Below are 17,775 nucleotides of genomic sequence, written 5' to 3' on the forward strand. Positions count from 1 at the left end.
GTGAGTTGCATTAGGGAGTAAACCCACTTTCTGTTCGATGTCCGAGGCTTTGAACTGTGACCTCACTTATCCTCGGAATGCGGTAGTGGAACGGGGAGGGGGAGGGGCCAAACCAAGAGTTTACAGAAAAACGAAATATATTTTAATACACTCTATTTATCTTTCCTTCATTTTTGGATGATTTAATAACTTTGTGATAATTTTATAATTTCGAGATTTTCTGCGCATATAAATTTCCTGGTACGCATCTGATTGGGTAGGTTCGAATCTTTTGCTGTTGTGTAATTGGTCAGGAGGATGTCGATCAGACTGGGGGGCGTGTACGTCCGCCGCCCCACCCCTCCCAAAAAATCGGTCACTGTTTCCTGTTTCCGTTCATGTGGCGTGAATATCGAGGAGCGAAGAAGAAATGATACGACGATGGCGGCAAAGGAAGTCGTGAGCAGCAGTCTAACTGGTGTCGAGCCTGTGATTAACCGCTGGCTGTTGGATCACTATTATTCCCTGGCGCTAGATTTTTTTCAAAATGAGCAGTACAATGACTTTTTAGGAATAAGAAATATACTTAACGGTGAGTAAGATACATCAACCCAGCGCCCCATTTACCAGATACCTCAAAATGTTTCAGCAGTGTCGTTTCGGACGATTGTTCAGAAACGTTTTTAAAAACTTGGAAGAGAGTACCAAAAAACAAAAAAAAAAAGACAACGGTGTAAGTGAATAATTTATTAATATTCTAACAGATTTCCAGGGGTGAATGACAAACGCGTTGTTTTGTTGCAGGTGTCCTGGAACGTCCTCTGGAGCTCACTGAGAGCACACAGATCAAGATCCGAGTGCTGCAGTTCCTCTCCCGTATTAACGATGGTGAAAACCTGGGTAACATTAATATTAATGCTTTCATCAGTGTGTTCTCAGTAACAATGTGTGTTTTTGTGACTATGTTTTATGTGTTACTATATGTATACAGTAATTTCCTTTATTCGAACAGTAGATGGTGCAAAGGTAAAGATGCAGTACAGTGTACATTGGCAACTAGCAGTGTTCTAGTTATTATTATTATTATTGTATTTGATAATCCAGGATAATACAGTTATTCTCAAGACATTTTTAATAATTTAAAACAGTATGCAATAAAATTAATGTCATATTTGGACATTGTATGTAAGTACAGCAACCACAAGACTTCACTGTGATATGACGTAGAGGCTTCTTTCCACAACCAAGTTGTGAATCCAAATCCAAGACTTTTAAACTTCAGATGAATCCTATCCTATCGTTGTGATTCAAACACTGAATGTTGCTTTGTCTTTCTTTTCAGATGCATCATTTGAGTCTGACCAGATAAGTCCTCTGGAATCAGCTTTAATTTTGCTGGGAAATATTAACAAGGAATTCAGTATTCCACCGCAGGATTTTGAGAATGTATGCATTTCCCTCAAAGACATGGTATGTGTTTTTTGGCCATTGTTTTCACCATAATGGGTGATGCATATGTCTCGTTAACAGTTCTAGTTGAGCCAGGTCAAACTTTTAAAGGTATTTCATTCATATTTCTGATGTTGTCTGGTCCCATGGAATTCTCAGCTATTTTTGTTTCAATGAATTTTATCTCTGCTTTTTGCGGACAATGTTGGCCTCATCAGACCTAGACCTGTAGCGTGCACTGGGACTGTTTGCAGCCGATTGTGACGCAATGGGATGAGGATCAGCACCTCTAAATCCGAGGCCATGGTTCTCGACCGGAGTGATACGGTCGCTGTATAGGTCTGTCGTGGTGAAGAAGGAGCTGAGTCGCTAAGCTTTGGAGTTACCAGTCAATCTACGTTCCTACTCCCACCTATGGTCATGACCTTTGGGTCATGATCGAAAGGACAAGATCCCGGATTCAAGCGGCTGAAATGAGTTTCCTCCGTACAGTGGGGGGGCGCACCCTTAGAGATAGGGTGAGGAGCTCAGTCACCAGGGAGGAGCTGCTGCTCCCCCGCCTCGAGCAGAGCCAGCTGAGGTGGCTCGGAATCTGCTCCAGATGCCTCCCAAACGCCTCCCTAGGGAGGTGTTTCGGGCATGTCCTACTGGGAGGAGACCTCGGGGAAGACCTAGGAGATGCTGGAGGCACTATGTCTCTCGGCTGGCCTGGGAAGGCCTCAGGATCCCCCCGGAGGAGCTGGGGGAGAGGAAAATATGGGCATCCCTCCTGAGACTGTTGCCCCCGCAACCCGGTCCCTGATAAGCGGTTGAAGATGGATGGATGAATTTTTGGAAGTTTGCTATTTTTTCCTCATAGTCAGGATGGAGTTACTGACAGTCTGCTGCACCCTGATAGACAGATCTTTTTGTCTGATAAATCTAAATCTTAAAATCATCAATACACATTTCGCTGGCGATTGTTTTAGCTTTCAGTCGGATCTGCTTCAGTCGGCCGTCTGCTTTCAGTGTTTTCACCCAGTCCTCAAAAATATTTTCTAGTTCAGGCCATCTGCGTTTGTGATCCCTGATTCATTCATTGATTCATTAACCCCTAGATTCCATGCAGCAGCTCTACCGGTATTTCCTGTCTGGATAGACAGATTAATTGCTTTCACCTTAAGAGCTGCATCATATGCTTTTCTTTGTGTACTTACCATGATGAGGGCATGATGAAATATTTTGCATTTTGTGCTGCGTTTTGAATCGAGTGCACCTAAAAGTAGCGTCTTCTTCTTTGCATTGACCACTTGTGTCTGTTGTTTTTACACCTCCTGCGCCCCCTGATGGCCATCAGCAAAAAAAACTATAGATAAGCCGCATTGTTGTCCACGCCACAGTTTTCAAAAGCGTGGGGGAAAAAGTAGCAGTTTACGGAGCAGTAAATATGTTACAGATTCTTTACAGATTCTTCTTTATGGTAATGGAGCTAAACACAGCTTGAATTTAACAGTGAAGGATGTTAACATTATACTAACTTTCTTGCAAAATTGTGGTGGTAAAAAGTAGACTGTAGGCCCCACGTGTAACGAGTCAAATTGTCCATTGTGTATCTGTGCGTTCAGCTTACTCTATTCGGATCACTTGAAATGATTCTTGGGTTAAAATTTCATGAGAATTTATTTTTTCTACTTTTAGATGGTGTCAGTTCTCATTAAGAATGGTGAGTTTGACATGGCAGAAAAGGTGTTGAAACAATACTTCCCCAAACCAATGGTTGGCAAGGTGAGTTTAGTACCTAAAGCAACACTGTTCCTCAGAGTTACAAAAATTGTATTCATTTTCATTTTAGAAATTCTGTGTGGTATACAATGTTGTGTCATAACTTGCCATGTTGCAGTAAATGTTTTTCAATTTATTTTGCATGAAAGGCTTATACATTTTGAAGGTAATTATTGTCCTCATTTTACATTTGTATATGTCGTGTTTCCGCTCTAATAGAAAGCTATATTCATGGGACTCATCAAAAAGAAAACTGGTACACACAAAGTCATAGAGCAATTTGACTTCAGAAAGTTTAAGGAGGAAATGTTGATCTTTTGCAAGTCACTCTGCCCATTGAATGTTCCTTTTCTTCAGAAGGTATGTATATGTTTGGAACCAAATAATGATCATTGTGTTTCAATTTTCATTTCTGTCATTGTTTTATGTTGCTGCATGAATGCTTTTTTAATTTTTTGGGTTACATATAATTTATTGTCCTTGAAAGTTTTTGCTAACAGCATTATTTTTTCTTGTTAGACCAAAAGGTAAACGCATGTTTATTTTAAAATGTGCGTCTTCTTTGAAAACATTCACAAGTTCAATAAGAAAATCTCACCTGTAATAGTTTGAGTTCAGCCAGTCACAGACATGGCTGTAAGGCTGGTTTTTAGGTAACACGTATGTTGATGTACAGTACATGTCTTTTTGGGTTGTTTATTTGAAACAGGTTGCAAGAATGTGTATTAATAAAAGATGTGAGGAAGTTGATGACAAGACAACTTGTGAAGAGCAAGATGAACCTGAACCACACTCGGCACCACAAAAATCCACTGATGCCAAGTTTCTAAGACGGTACGCTTCCACTCATTTCAAAGAAACAATTGTTTACAGTAGTAATTACAACAGCAGCATGACTCTTGTTGAGTCATAGAATCATCTGACATACTCACTGTCAAGCATAATTGTTTATGTCTCCAAGTGAGAATGTTTCCAGTGCAGTCACATTTTTAAGTCTTGTTCTTGCCTAAATACTTTGATGTCTCTCTTTTTTCAGTCGTCTTTTTTCAGGAATTATCACCAAGTCCAAGTTGGAGGCTGCCTACATGGCTCTGGTGGTTGGCTCACGTAAAACATTTAATCAGCTGAACAACGAAGTGGAGAAAGAGCAGCAGGCCAAAGAAGATCTTTGCCTGCGTCTCTCCCCTTCTCCCACAATGGCCACCAGTCAAGACTCAGAGCAGAGTGGTTCGTTTCAAAGAGCAGGCAGCCCCATGGAGGCTTCTCCAGCAGATCAGCCACCACAAAAAGATGACGATCCACAAATACAGGCAGGTTCACTTTCAAAGACAACATCAGTGCCAAGGAAAAGACGACTATACACTTTGGCCCGACTGGTGGTTGATCCAGACAGCCAGGTGAGTTTGCATTGCACAACACCTGCTGGGGACCTGGAGTCTGAAGTCAGATCAGAAGACCCACCGGAGACAGCAACTAGAGTCCGAGAGAAAGACCTGCAGAATCCTGTGACGGAGATTGAGGTCTCCATACCCAAACGGAAACATCCCAGAAAAGCAAGAACAATTAGCAGCAGGTATTTCATTTCCGCTTGATCATATTCACCTTATAGCACAAGCACAATTGGAGTTTTTCTATTGGTGTGGCATCTACCCCCGTCGGCATGCACATTATGATCAGCTGCCGAATATCGTGTAGCTCCCCTTGTTTGCTACCAGAACAGCCCAGACCCATTGGAGCATAGAGTCCACCAGATTTCTGACAATGTGCTGTGGCGTCTGGCGCCAAGACATGAGTAGCAGATCTTTTTAGTCCTGTAAGCTGTGAGGTGAGGCCTCTATGGATCAAACTGATTTGTCCAGCATGTTCCACTGATGCTGGTTTGTACACCAGGAACCCCCCACAAGAGATCCTCTGAGGCTAATTTGGCCTTTGTCAAACTCAAATCCTTAAGCTTGACTAATTTTCCAGCTTCTAACAAATCAACTTTAAGAACAAAATACTTAATACCTGCCAGACATACCCACCCACAGATACAATGATAAAGAAATAATCATTGATATTATTGATATGATGTTATGGCTGATCAGTGTATGGAGTTGTAAGAGTTAACATTTTTTCATCACTTAAAATTAAATCCAATAAAAATCAGAATGCCATTGCATGTTTATCATAAATTAATGGGCCAGTGGTCATTAATCTTTGTTAGATTTATAAGTGGTCAGTAAACATGTAAATAATTTAACATGGCTGAACTGCTGTTTCTTACACAGTTCGGTTCTAACATTAAAGATGCTTGAGACGATGGTTTTGTTTGTAGAAATAACTCAGGATGTCGTCATGTAGTTGATATCTTTGAGCCACCCTCACCTGAAGGCTGAAGGCCTGTGTCAGCATGCAAAGAACTGGGTTTCTCACAAGTGGAAGGTGTAACAACACAACTCTATTTTGTAATACTGTACGTGATATTCTGTAAAATTAGTCTGTTAAACAAACTCTTTACAAAGGCAAAATCTAAGAAAAATGTTAGTGAATGTTTGTTTCACTTTAAAAAGATATAAAATTTGTATACATTCTAATGACATGTTAAATTTTATTAAGATATATTTACACACTAGACATATCAGCTGCTTTTGGTCCTGTGCTGTTCACTGAAATCCACTGAACTTGCATGTTGTTACACCAGTGAGGAGGACACCCCTTCCTCGGCTGCTGATTGGCAAAGCTGCGTTGAAGAACTCCATAACCAGTCCAACAGTTCTTTTAAAAGGTAAGTCCAAATGTACATCACCGCTTACGAGGATTTTTATATACGGGATACATATTAAAATTATTTACTAGCGAGCAATCAGCCATTTTAACAGACTGCTCTATTCACTTGTGTATAAGGGCGCCTTGCTCACAGGCGCCTCGGCAGTGTTCAGGGGGTCGGCTGACGCCTCCCTCTGTCAGCTCACTCTCCGGGTGGCTTGGGCTTGGGTGGGAGCGGGAATCAAACCGCTGATCTTGGGAACATTGGACGATACACTGTACCACTGAGCCACTGCCGCCCCCTTGTTAGCGTTGTCATAGATTTGCCAGAAAACCAGATGAGGCAATATCTGACTTCTTAAATTAAAGATGGCCAAACACTTGGCCTTTCAGATGAGCACTATGTTCAACAGAATTGTCAGCTTCCAATTAATTGGCAATAATTTGATGTCGGCCGAGTGATTAGGCAGCACAATGGTGGGGGGAAGAAAATGACCAGTTCTGTGTTTGGTTATACAAGTCATAATGTCATAGGAATGTCAAACAATAGAATCATACATTGCAGGTTTTGTTTTTGAAAAGTCCAACCTGAGATGTAAGAGGTAATTGTAGGAAGCCTTATATTCCACAAATTCTGATTGAAGGCTGTAAATGCAAGTCTGTCCTGTAATTGCCAGAACTCTTTCGTACATAGAAGTACTACTGGTTGCATAGATTGGTAATATCACAATATCACTCAAAACATTAAGGATGTCTATTCATTTTTCTACTTTAAACACAAAGATGTTTGAACTACTAACATTAAAGCACCAGTAAAAACTTTATAGACATGTGACAGAAAACTATTTTAATCAAGTCAGGTTTATCCCTTTTGAATGATGCTTGATTTGGCCTCAACTCTCATCATACAGAAATTCCAGGTCAGAGCAGTCATCAGATAGTGAAGAAGACCCACGTTCACCGGCCCGCTGCAGATCCTCGGTCCAGAAACCTCAAAAATCACTGGCCAGTCATTCTCTCAGCAAGCAAATGTCAATACATTATTCATTTGATATTTTTTCACTGTACATTTCAAATACTAACAACATTTCATAAACAACATTTTCCAAATGAAGGGTTCCAGAACATGCAGACGAAGTCTACATTAGTGATTCGTCATTGGACACCTCACCCAATCTTTTTCCTGCTGATCCTGTGCCTCGAAAAAGCTCCACCCCTCAAAAACATTCTACTCAGGATCCAGGTCCTTCAAATTCAAAATGGTTAGTGAAGATTACTTCAGCAGTTTACCTGTTGTATGTTGACTCGCAATGTCTTTTAATAGAGCAGTTGAATGAAATTATACTGTTTCTCACAGGAAGCAGCTGATGAGCAATGCACTGGAGACTAAGGACACATGGAGTGATGAAGAGTCAAATTTCACTGCCAGACAGAGTAAGACAATTTTTATGTTCTTAATTCCTTTCTTATAGTTGCGGAATTATTGTTTAGGCATTAATTTCTTTGTTTTTCCCAAAGGATCACTCGATGACAGCCTTGTTTCAAATTCAGGCCACAGGAAGAGGGTAACTATGACATGAATTGCATTTGTAAAGAGATAAAGTAGTATTTGTTAGGGTTTGTTCCATAGTGGCCCAAGTCTTGAGAGTTTAATAAATTCACATTATATTGTGAAAAATCACAACAGTCTGCAAATATTAACATAAAATGGACTGCATGGACTTGATTGCCTGTGTTCAAAATGACTGCAAAGCATTCTGCTTGTGACTTACGTGCCTTTACATCTGATGACAGTCCAAATGAAGCAGACTTCTCAGTATAGTTAGTGGCGTTAAGATGCACCAGCACTGACACAAGTAAAAGATAGCCTTATTGTCTATTTAGCAGAATTCTGAATAAACCCAATTCTGTTTGTGTTGCAGAAGTGGACTGAAGATGAAACAAAGAAACTGAAAGAAGGGGTCAGAAAATTTGGTGAGGGCAACTGGAATAAGATAGCGGCATATTATTCCTTCAAGGATCGAACGAATGTCCAGATTAAGGACAGATGGAGAACCATGAAGAAGTTAAATATGATCTGAGCTGATGTCAAGAGAATTCGATGCAGCATAAACTTTGATTTTTGAGGACTTTAATTTGACGAGTTGTCTTCAATGAAATTTTGTGTTTACTTGTATTAAATAGTTTTGGAATTGTAAACATTCCCTGATTTGGGTTGGGATGATTTTTGACAATGGCCTCATATGAAGCGAGAGCATTACTGCCACAAATGTACTGCAAAGGAATAGCAGATAAGTGAGCGCTATCACAGTATGTAACACTTTAAGTTCCTGAAAACAAAACGATTGCTAGAGTTGAACGGTTTCATTTAACCAGAAAAAGACCTCAAAACTACATGACTCGGATGTCTTATTTGTAGACGCTGTCTCCATTAGTTATACCCAAAATCAGGGAAATGTGAATCTGGTTCAATACCTTATATTTTCCATGAAACATGTATATATTGTAAATTCTTCTCAATAAATCATTTAGCATGATTAAATGCCTATTCATTGTGAGTTTGCAGTCAGGCAGTAACGTCACAGAGACTCAAAAACATGGATTTATTCGATATTTACAGCACATGAAACTAAAGCATTTAGTTTCATTTGACAGTTGGATGGTAGAATATCAATATCACAAGGCAAGAGGTCTGTTTGTCCCTCGACTTTCCATTAAAAGTATGGGCCGCCGGTTGAAACCTTTCTATTCAAGAGCCCTTGAACTACACATTGAACACAACTGTTTGGGTAAGAAATTCAGTTTCTTACTTTGTGTGAAACATTTGACTGTAATGAGTGATTCAACAGTCCAGTTGTTGATGAATGTTTATGTTAATGTGTCTTCATTCCTGATGAACTCTCCCACGTCAGCTTGGTGAAACACTACAATGGACATAGGATCCACTCGCCGACACTCCTGTGTTGACTTGGCTGCCACACCAAATCCCTGAGCAAAAAGAAATCCCCTCAGTGAACTGGAAAAGCTTACTGTTGGTCATATTGAATGAAGCACAATACAATATGGTTTTCAGCCTAAGTCCATGTTTCTGAAGATTTTGTCATATTCTGAATCTTAACGATGTGATGGTAAAAATAACCTGCATGCTTTGCAATTTTACATTGAGAAATGTTCTTAAGCTGTTCACCATTATAGTCCTCGGTGTGATGTGTTACTGTCATAAATTCAAATTTGGAAATCCATTTTAAATCAAATGTGGGGTTTCAATGTTTTTGTAATCATTGAATCCTGTTTGTATTTTCACTTTACTCAGCATTCAAACTTTGTAAATGGGGCTGTATGACGTGTCCCATCTCGTGTATTTTCAGTACTAGTGGTCCCACATCAGCCCTTTATGACCCACTCAGTACGTGAGCAAAGAAGAGTTGCATCAATAAAACTTACCAGGGGTACATCAGCCATAGAGTAGACCACGACTCCCTGATACTGCATCGTGTTCTCAGTAATTCTTCCAAGTCCGGATTTCAGCACATGATTCCCGTAGAGGAAAGACTGTTCTGCTCCAGGTTTCACCCAAACCTTGAACTGATGACAACACAAAGTGTTTGAACCCTTATTAAAAAGGCAATCCTGCAGAAGTATGGCCATTTGGATTATAAACATGCCAGTCATGTTGTCATGAGCTGCTTCAGTAATGAACCAAGTATGGTTTCACTCAATTCATAAATGTGTTTTTTTTTTCTTTTTTCAGAATTAGTAACAATCATGTGGGTATTGATAGTTTTATTGCTCATTAATGAAATGCAAAGTCTACTGCTGACTCACTGCAGTGCAAGTGGCAGCAGAAGAGATGTTATATCAGAAAAAAGTAGGAACGGGTGGGGAATGGTACCTCCAAGTGAATTAGGCAGGTACCAACTGTGGAATTCCATCATTTGACATTAAATTCGATTTTGGTAAGGAAAGGGCATTTCAGTACTGTATACTAAATATATCCATGATCTCACTTCCTTTAGGGCCCCCATACTCCAATCCTCATTTGTATGAACAATGAAGAGATGGAAAGACATATGAAAGCTGCCATCATAGTCACCTTTGCATAGGGGGCCAGGAAATCCAGAGCCGTGATGTGTAGTCGAAATTTCCCGGTCTTTGTAAATTTCCCAAAGCATGTTCCTACTGACACCAGCTTGTCCCGGGAAATATTTGTGGCCAACTTCAGAATTTTCTCACTGTGAAGAGAAAACAGTGATGCTGCATGATATTTTCCATATGGACATAATGGCAGCAAAACATGCAAGTTAGTCAACCCGACATCACCTCATGTAGTAGACGCGATCATTCTGCAGCCTGAAGCAGTAAGTACCATCAGGTCGGTCCACTAAAAGTTTTATGTTTTCTCCGATGCTGTTGCGAGATAGCAGACACGGTTAGCATAAAGAAGCTAAAAGGGAGACTAACGTTTTGATACATGGACATTTATCAAGTAGGAAAAACGGTCTCCTTGTCCACTTACTATTTCGACAGCTTCTCGAACATACTTTTTGTCTCTTCGTCAGTTAATGGCCTCATCCTGAGTCGTTGAGATATCTATTTCTATCAGCATTTGTCTCAAAAGTTTCGTGGGCAATGTGGAAACGTGGGTCAACGCGGAAGTGCCCGCCCTCCGCACCGGAACATGTATGACGTCATCACCGATCTTAGTTCCTGGTTGGCTTTTTTTTTTTTTTTTTTAACATTCTTCTAGCGTCCAGCGATCGTACGTGTGTGGTACGGAAAACCGGCAGCTATCCGGTAAGTTTTGTCTTATAATCAGAATACCTCTTGAAAATACGTTACCATGTAGCCGCGAAATAGTTGCGTGAGCACGCATATGTACGGTACATGTCGTTTTTTATTGAACGCATCATGTCACACTTTCGAAAACGGGTTCCGCTAGCGAGGCTAGCTAGCTGTCAGTCGGTAGAGAACAGGATCCAGGTCCTGTTAGCGGGCTTGTGAATGTTAGCTCGTCAGCTAACTCAGCTAGCGGCTGGAAAAGCCAGCGCTTGTTCGCTGCAAGCACCGACTTTGCTAAACCAAAGCAGTTCAATAGATGTGCAATTTGCAAGAATGCCGATTTTTTTTTTTCTGTTTGTCTTTTTTTATTTATTTATTTATTTATTCTGACGCACTTAGTGACGGTAACAGTCTTTGCCGCAGCGGCGCGAAGTGGTTACATAAGGTCCATTTGTTTGTAAATACCGGTTACTTAGGTGTGACCTGACCCCCAAAGCAGAGTGACTAATCCTGTTATTGAGCTGTTATTAAGATCAAGCCTGATCATTGAATGTAATGGCTGTAGAGGTAAATCCCTAGTGCCGTTTTTTCATTTTTTTCAAATAAAGCACTCAGCAAAATCTTCATTCAGTAGCACATTATTTCTTAAAATGCTTGTTGCAATTAATGACCCGTAATAAGTCAATTACATAATTAAACTAAATCCTGAATTTTGGGACAGCATCAAAATGTATTCCCACTTGGCTGTCAAACAGTCTTTTATGTTCTTGGTGTGTCTTTTGCAGAAGAACGCTTCTATATTGCAAATAAATTGATTTTGAAAACTTTGCATGCAAGCAGTCTTTTCTTACCTATGGTTAAAGATATGTCACTGGCCAGAAAATCACACTTGCTAATCAGATTATACAGTATAGCCATGTTCTGCAGTCAGGTGATGTCCCAGATCTATATAAATACATTTGCTTGTCCATTGGATATTAAATAGGCCACAAGATTATTTCAGGTCCAGGGAAATACTCATTAAAGTGGATATGCTTCAGCGGTGTTCGTAACTGTGATGAACATTGAAGCATTTGATGATCAGTGCTTTATTTACCATGAGAGATGACTCATTAAAGGAAAGCTGAAGCATGGTGATTACTTGGACAGCTTGTGTTTTATTGTGGGTTACTGCTCAGAATACTACAATGGAACACATGGTTGATAACATTTCTTCCATGTCCACAATTCAACGTAAGACGCACACTGTATTTCACAATGTACAGTTGTTTACATGTATCCACAACATGTCTTCAGAATTCATTTTTTAACACAGTACAACATTTTGTATCAAAAATTCAGTATGTAATTATACAGACGATTCTGTTATTGCAACAAATGTATGTATAAAAATAGAGAAGAGTATTTTATGCTGTATACAAGTAAATGATTTGGCCTATGGGTTTAACCTCATTAGTTTTGTTTCCTACTATAGGACAGTTTTGCTTTAGTGAATAAATTTGTGCCTCAGGCATAAAACTGGGTTATCATCTGTCGAGGCTAAGCCACGCTTGAAGCCACTGAGGTTTCCCACCGCTCTGAGTAGTTGACGCATTGACGCGCGTCCTCAATCAAGATCCGACACGCCAAGCTTTTGCATGAATGTTCTGTTTATTTTCCATTTAACTTGTCCAATAGTTGATATCAAAACATTTCAATATTTGCGGTCAATGCGCAATCAACGGTCAAAAACTATTTATGCTTCCAGGTGGAGAAACCCCACCCAGCCACCAATTGGTTTCTATTTATACCTGCTGACCAATTATCGCCAGGACACCCAAAGCATCATTTGGCTCCTACATCATCCTTGTGATACCAATAACTTTAAGATACCAATTACCATACAGCTTCTCCAAATATGTGAATGAGTTACATGAAAAGCAAAGAGTAGACATGAAGGATGACCTTGACATTAACGACAACACAAATTTCCCATGTTGACAGGAGTGAGCTGCCCTGTGTTGGAAAGACGGTTCTCGTGCCAAAGTGTGACCCAGGATAAACGTGATTGGTTCCTGTCATCAGTTTCCGGCGTGTGTTTGAGGCTCTGGTAACACTGAACAGGAAGGCAAACGGAGAGAGGAAACTGCTGTGGCTTCTTCATCATCCTCAGAATGACTGAGTTCTGGGTTTGTTTCAGCTGTTGCATTGCTGAACAGCCACAGCCTGTAAGTATGAGATGAACTCTGATTGATTGACTGACTCCACTGTCGTGTGTGAAGTGGAAGACAAGTAGCCACAATTTGCTGTTCTTTTTAATAAAGTTTCCTTTAAGACTTAATGGTTCCCTCTTTCTGACAAAATAGAGATCACATCCTCTTTAACATATGTTAAATGAGTAAGTGGCATTGTTCTCCGGCTAACCACATCTTACTGCCTAACAAGACACTCAGTCAGCTTTAATAGGGTTCCTATTTGCAGCAGTCAGCATCCAGTTGTACTTTTTCCTGATGTCAGCCAGCCTGTAAGAAACCATCAGTGTTGGCCCCTGTCTTAGTTTTCGCTGCATAGCACAGGTTTCAGGAGGTGTACAGGAGAGGAATGTGTAGGCTCTTTTGCCACTAATGTTTACATCTCACCGTTCTCCTCAGTGATTACTGACGTTAACCCTAACATAACATCATCATATTAATGATCTTGAGGTTTCAAAATGGAAGTTACATTTAAGGTGCACATTTCATTGAATTTTAGAAACGACGACGGCGGATCGATCGCTCCATGATCGGGGAACCAACAAACTTTGTTCACACCACACATGTAGGCTCAGGGGATATGGGCCTGGGATTGGCATCGGTATGTTTTAGATCTTCTAGACTGAAAAATCAAACAACACAGTGTAGCAAAGACAAGTTATCTATTAATCACATGTTTGTTTGTAGGTGGACCTTGTTCAGTCCCAGATGAAATCTAAAGGGGGCTACGCACATGGAGGGTCTGAAGGTTCCCAGTTGTAGCAAGGTGAGATAGTTTTTCATGTTCGGCTACTGAATGTTCCCTATTATAGATGTATGTAATCCTGGTTGAGTAGTAACATTATTATTATTAATAATAAAATATTCTCAACATTAATAACTTACTTTTTTACTACCTTTCACAGAAGATATGTAGGTCAAAATACCTCCAATAAATTACATTCATCTTAAATGCATCTTAGCACATAAATCTACAGAGGGTGATCCATAGCCTTGTGTTATAATTAACAGAAGCGGCTTTCCTTTTTGTTCTTTCTGTCATATCTGAACCTCCAGTAAATCATTTTTTTTGCTTTGAAGCTTTACTCAACACCATGAAGAGTTTCATTAACAAGGAGGAGCACCTTTGACGTAAATGTAACAGCACTAAAATAGAGCATCTAAATCTGGACTGACGAGCTCTTCTCTGTATTCTGGTTTATTAACCGAGCTGAAGAGTTTTAAAGAAGTTAAAATCTGTATGATTTTTTTTTCTTCGTGTGTTTCATTAGGAGTACTAGTAAATGTTGCATTGCAGTAATGTTGCAGAATTGAAATAAAAGCATGGATATTTTTTAACTTCTTGTTTATTTATAAATATCAGTTTTAAAGGTGGTAAATGATTACAATGCTAAGCTGGAATTCTTAGATAACACCAAGATATTTAGCTCAGATTTATTCTGTGGAATTGATTTCCCCAGAAAATTCAACGGCTTCTCTCTTTTTGTCTCCAGACTAGCTCGTAGGATTTAGCTAAGGTGATTAATGCCACTTTGTGATTGGCATAAGATAAGAAAATTTGATTACCTACAGATTAAATGTAAAACTGTAGGTTAGACATGCAAAAGTCTTCTTCTCCTCTGGGCTTTTCCCTTCAGGGGTCTCCACAGCCAATCAGTGTCCTCCATCTAACCCTGTCTTCTCATCCTCTTCTCTCACACCAACTACCTTCATGTCCTCTTTCACTACATCCATAAACCTCCTCTTTGGTCTTCCTCTAGGCCTCCTGCCTGGCAGTTCAACACTCAGCATCCTTCTAAAAAGTATATTGTTGAAAAAAAATAGGCTTTAGTGTTTGTGATTTTATCATTATTGAGGCAGAAAACGTGACTAAAAGTCGAAAACCTGCTTATTAACATTCATATCCATGCTTACACATAACAGGAAGCTTGTGTTGTGTGGCTTTGAAGATGAAGTGGCGAAATGCCACACAGCACATATTTTCTTTGTGTTGTATGTGATCATGTTTTTTCCTCGGGGATTCCACTCTTCAATTAAAGAATGAATATCCTTGTTCCCCTTCATTAGCTTTTTTGTGATAAGAATAATTTCAGTGTTCCATGTTCTAGTGACTCAGCTGTCAAAATAATTGTTATAATTATTAGGTGTACTTATTTACAACACTGGTCTAATGTGGGCAGTTTTGCTTTCAGCGTCAGGCAGCCAGTTATTCCTTGTCATCTTTTTAAATTCCATGTTGCTATGGTCACTTTGGGTATTCCTCAGATCCAGAAATAGATTCACACCATTTTATCTGTCTACCTGTCTGCTTGTTTGTCCATTAGTCTAGATAAATAGATTTATAGATATAGATCTGTATATAGAAAAATAAAGATTTATCGTAGTAGTAGATGGATGGATACTTTTTTTTATCAGAATATGTCTATAAATAAAAAAGAACCTAGAGTCAGCAAAGTTATTAAAAATGTTGTATTTATTCAAAGCGTTCACAAAATGTGATGCGCACTTGTTACACATTACCAGTAAAATTTTGACCTTTAACATTTCTTCCACTTTCTTCCTCTTGCAGCGCTTCAGGCACGTGGAAACTACTGTTGTTGATACATGGAAGCATTTTCAAAAACCAGTTCTATCTGTAAAGGATGCAGGACCAAAAGATGAAACTACTGCTTTTCCTTAATGTACATATATTTTTAATTTTCATTCCTTTTTTTAAAAAAAAAAAATGAAAGCACTGCTACTCATTTGCTGCCATACTGTTGCACTGTAAAGAGTAACTGTTCAGAGTAGATAAGAGGGTTTAGAAGTCTCAGACGTATGCTTGTGTGTATGCATGTGGAATATAGTTTCAAATATATTTGCTGTTGTAGCCCATTTGTATGCCTGTATTTATTCTCTGATCTGTTAATGGACCTCACAGTGGCTGGGCCATGCTGGAGATTTGGAACGTTCAATTTCCTTCTTTGTTTGCAGAGGTTTATCAAAGGACAGATTGGGGTAGCCACGCAAAAAGCGATTTATTTTGAGACATACTCATGATCATCTGAGTTTACTTTCAGGATTGGAGATTGCTATCATGTAAAAAACTTGAAATGAGTAGAGTACACTGGAACATATATTGTACACTCACACTTGCTTAGGAATTTGACATTGATTTCAGCTGGGTTTTTGTTATACTTCACTAGATTGAAAATATAGAATTTTAATAAACTATGAGTTTTATAATCTGCCTTCTGAAGTCACGTTAATTTTTTGTTTATAAGCGTCATGCTAAAAATATGGAGCTTTTTTTTTTCCCCCTTCTGTTTTGGGGGTGTTGTATAAATCGCAGACCAAAAATTAAACTGTAAAGTAATCAAACACCAATGCAAATATCGCTGTGAATTTGGATCTTTTGACAAAATTAGTAGTTTTCTCCAAATGGGCACTTGTTATGTTCATTAGCTGAAACTTATGTTTTTTCGGGATATTCTGTGTTGCTCAGTCTTGTCTCATCTTTCATTTAGGTTTTTTAATTTCTTTGCCAGCCTGTTCTTTGGCTGATCTGCACCCACTTTAAGGGGTGTTGAGTGTCCATCGGTCTCAGTAATTTGAATCAAGTTTTTTATGTTAAAATAGATATGAACCTGTGTCAGGCATTCAGTTGTTTCCATATGATGTTGACAATATTTTGGCAAAATCATGCATTAAACCCCAACATGGCTCACTGGAGATGTTACAATCTGTTTGTGCATAGGTTGATTTCTCTTATAAGGAAAAGTAAGCAAGTGCAGCTCTGATCGCTTGATCAGTGATTATAAATTGCTTTAATGTTCAAAAAATTATTTTCTCGTTTTATTAGCTGGTTGTCGGTTTTGTTTTGTTTTTAAATATGTATTCCAAATATGGTCCAGGCTGTTTTAAAAATACTTTTGCAGACAGTGCCAGAGAGATGCTGCAGTATAAAAAATAAAAACCATGGTCCGGTCCCTGATGTTCATCATTTATGAATGCATTGATCATCATGACTAACAGATTGTAGATCACAAGGTCAAAGGTGTAGAGTAAACCAGCAGGCCTGGATCTGTCAATACATTGTTTTCCATCTGTGATTGTAAAGTCAAGCAAAATTCTGTGTAGATTGATGTTAAATGTATTATTAAATACTATTTATGATACAAGAATGAAATATTCTGTATACCAAACAACATAGAACCCCTAATGGAGATTGAGACACATTAGTAATATCATTTACAGCCTTAAAACTGCTTATTCATCAGGTTTAAGTATTGTCATAGAGATCATCTATTCTTCTTGCAGTGTTTCTGTAACTGTTGTGTGAAAAGAGATTCACGTTCAGACTTGTTTTGCCAGCTCTGGTCACACATCTGAAGCGCTGTATACATGATTTAACCAGCAGGATGTGCTAGTGGGTTGGCTGAATGTGACTACATTGTTTCCTTGGGGGATTCCCCTCAAAGGACCTATTTTATGATGGTATTGTAAATATATAACATAAGGTTGTCGGATTCCTGGGTTATATTGTAAGTATTGAGGGTCATGCATGTTCTTGGTTACTTTTCAGTCTCATTACTGGGAAGGAAGAGTTGATGTTTGTTTTCAGTTTACCAGGAACTTTCTGATATGTTTCCTCTTTAAGGGAAATAGGTCTGTTTTTTTATTTCTGCATTTTTTCAGAATCTAAGAAATAAATGTCCATTGTTGATTTTTGACCATGTGTCGAATGTTTTTGCTTCAGAACCAAAATGCAGAACGAGAAGGGGCGGTTATTTTGTTCATTCTGGGGAAAAAAACACATTTATAGATGTAAAAAAATAAGGGCACAGAT

General features: G+C 39.0%; 3 protein-coding genes across 3 annotated transcripts; 2 read left to right on the forward strand and 1 right to left on the reverse strand.

The window, feature by feature from the left end:
* Positions 1-410: 410 nt before the first annotated feature.
* Positions 411-8,471, forward strand: terfa (telomeric repeat binding factor a). Its single transcript, XM_068321875.1, has 13 exons — positions 411-571; positions 784-879; positions 1,322-1,449; positions 3,106-3,192; positions 3,409-3,549; positions 3,899-4,023; positions 4,226-4,762; positions 5,873-5,956; positions 6,849-6,968; positions 7,053-7,199; positions 7,295-7,371; positions 7,456-7,502; positions 7,860-8,471. The coding sequence occupies exons 1-13, from the start codon at positions 421-423 to the stop codon at positions 8,016-8,018; spliced, it is 1,899 nt and encodes a 632-aa protein (XP_068177976.1). The 5' UTR covers positions 411-420; the 3' UTR covers positions 8,019-8,471.
* Positions 8,472-8,539: 68 nt separating this feature from the next.
* On the reverse strand, positions 8,540-10,596 carry nip7 (NIP7 nucleolar pre-rRNA processing protein). The gene is made up of 5 exons (XM_068321887.1): positions 10,454-10,596; positions 10,258-10,344; positions 10,031-10,169; positions 9,382-9,522; positions 8,540-8,925 (listed from the first exon to the last, which is right to left on the reverse strand). The coding sequence occupies exons 1-5, from the start codon at positions 10,507-10,509 to the stop codon at positions 8,806-8,808; spliced, it is 543 nt and encodes a 180-aa protein (XP_068177988.1). The 5' UTR covers positions 10,510-10,596; the 3' UTR covers positions 8,540-8,805.
* Positions 10,597-10,676: 80 nt separating this feature from the next.
* cdc42se2 (CDC42 small effector 2) lies at positions 10,677-17,651 on the forward strand. The gene is made up of 5 exons (XM_068312121.1): positions 10,677-10,731; positions 12,700-12,923; positions 13,447-13,548; positions 13,635-13,713; positions 15,517-17,651. The coding sequence occupies exons 2-4, from the start codon at positions 12,870-12,872 to the stop codon at positions 13,707-13,709; spliced, it is 231 nt and encodes a 76-aa protein (XP_068168222.1). The 5' UTR covers positions 10,677-10,731; positions 12,700-12,869; the 3' UTR covers positions 13,710-13,713; positions 15,517-17,651.
* The last annotated feature ends 124 nt before the right edge of the window (positions 17,652-17,775 follow it).

The sequence above is a fragment of the Antennarius striatus genome, chromosome 1 (genome assembly GCF_040054535.1).
Source record: "Antennarius striatus isolate MH-2024 chromosome 1, ASM4005453v1, whole genome shotgun sequence".
Lineage (NCBI taxonomy): Eukaryota > Metazoa > Chordata > Actinopteri > Lophiiformes > Antennariidae > Antennarius > Antennarius striatus.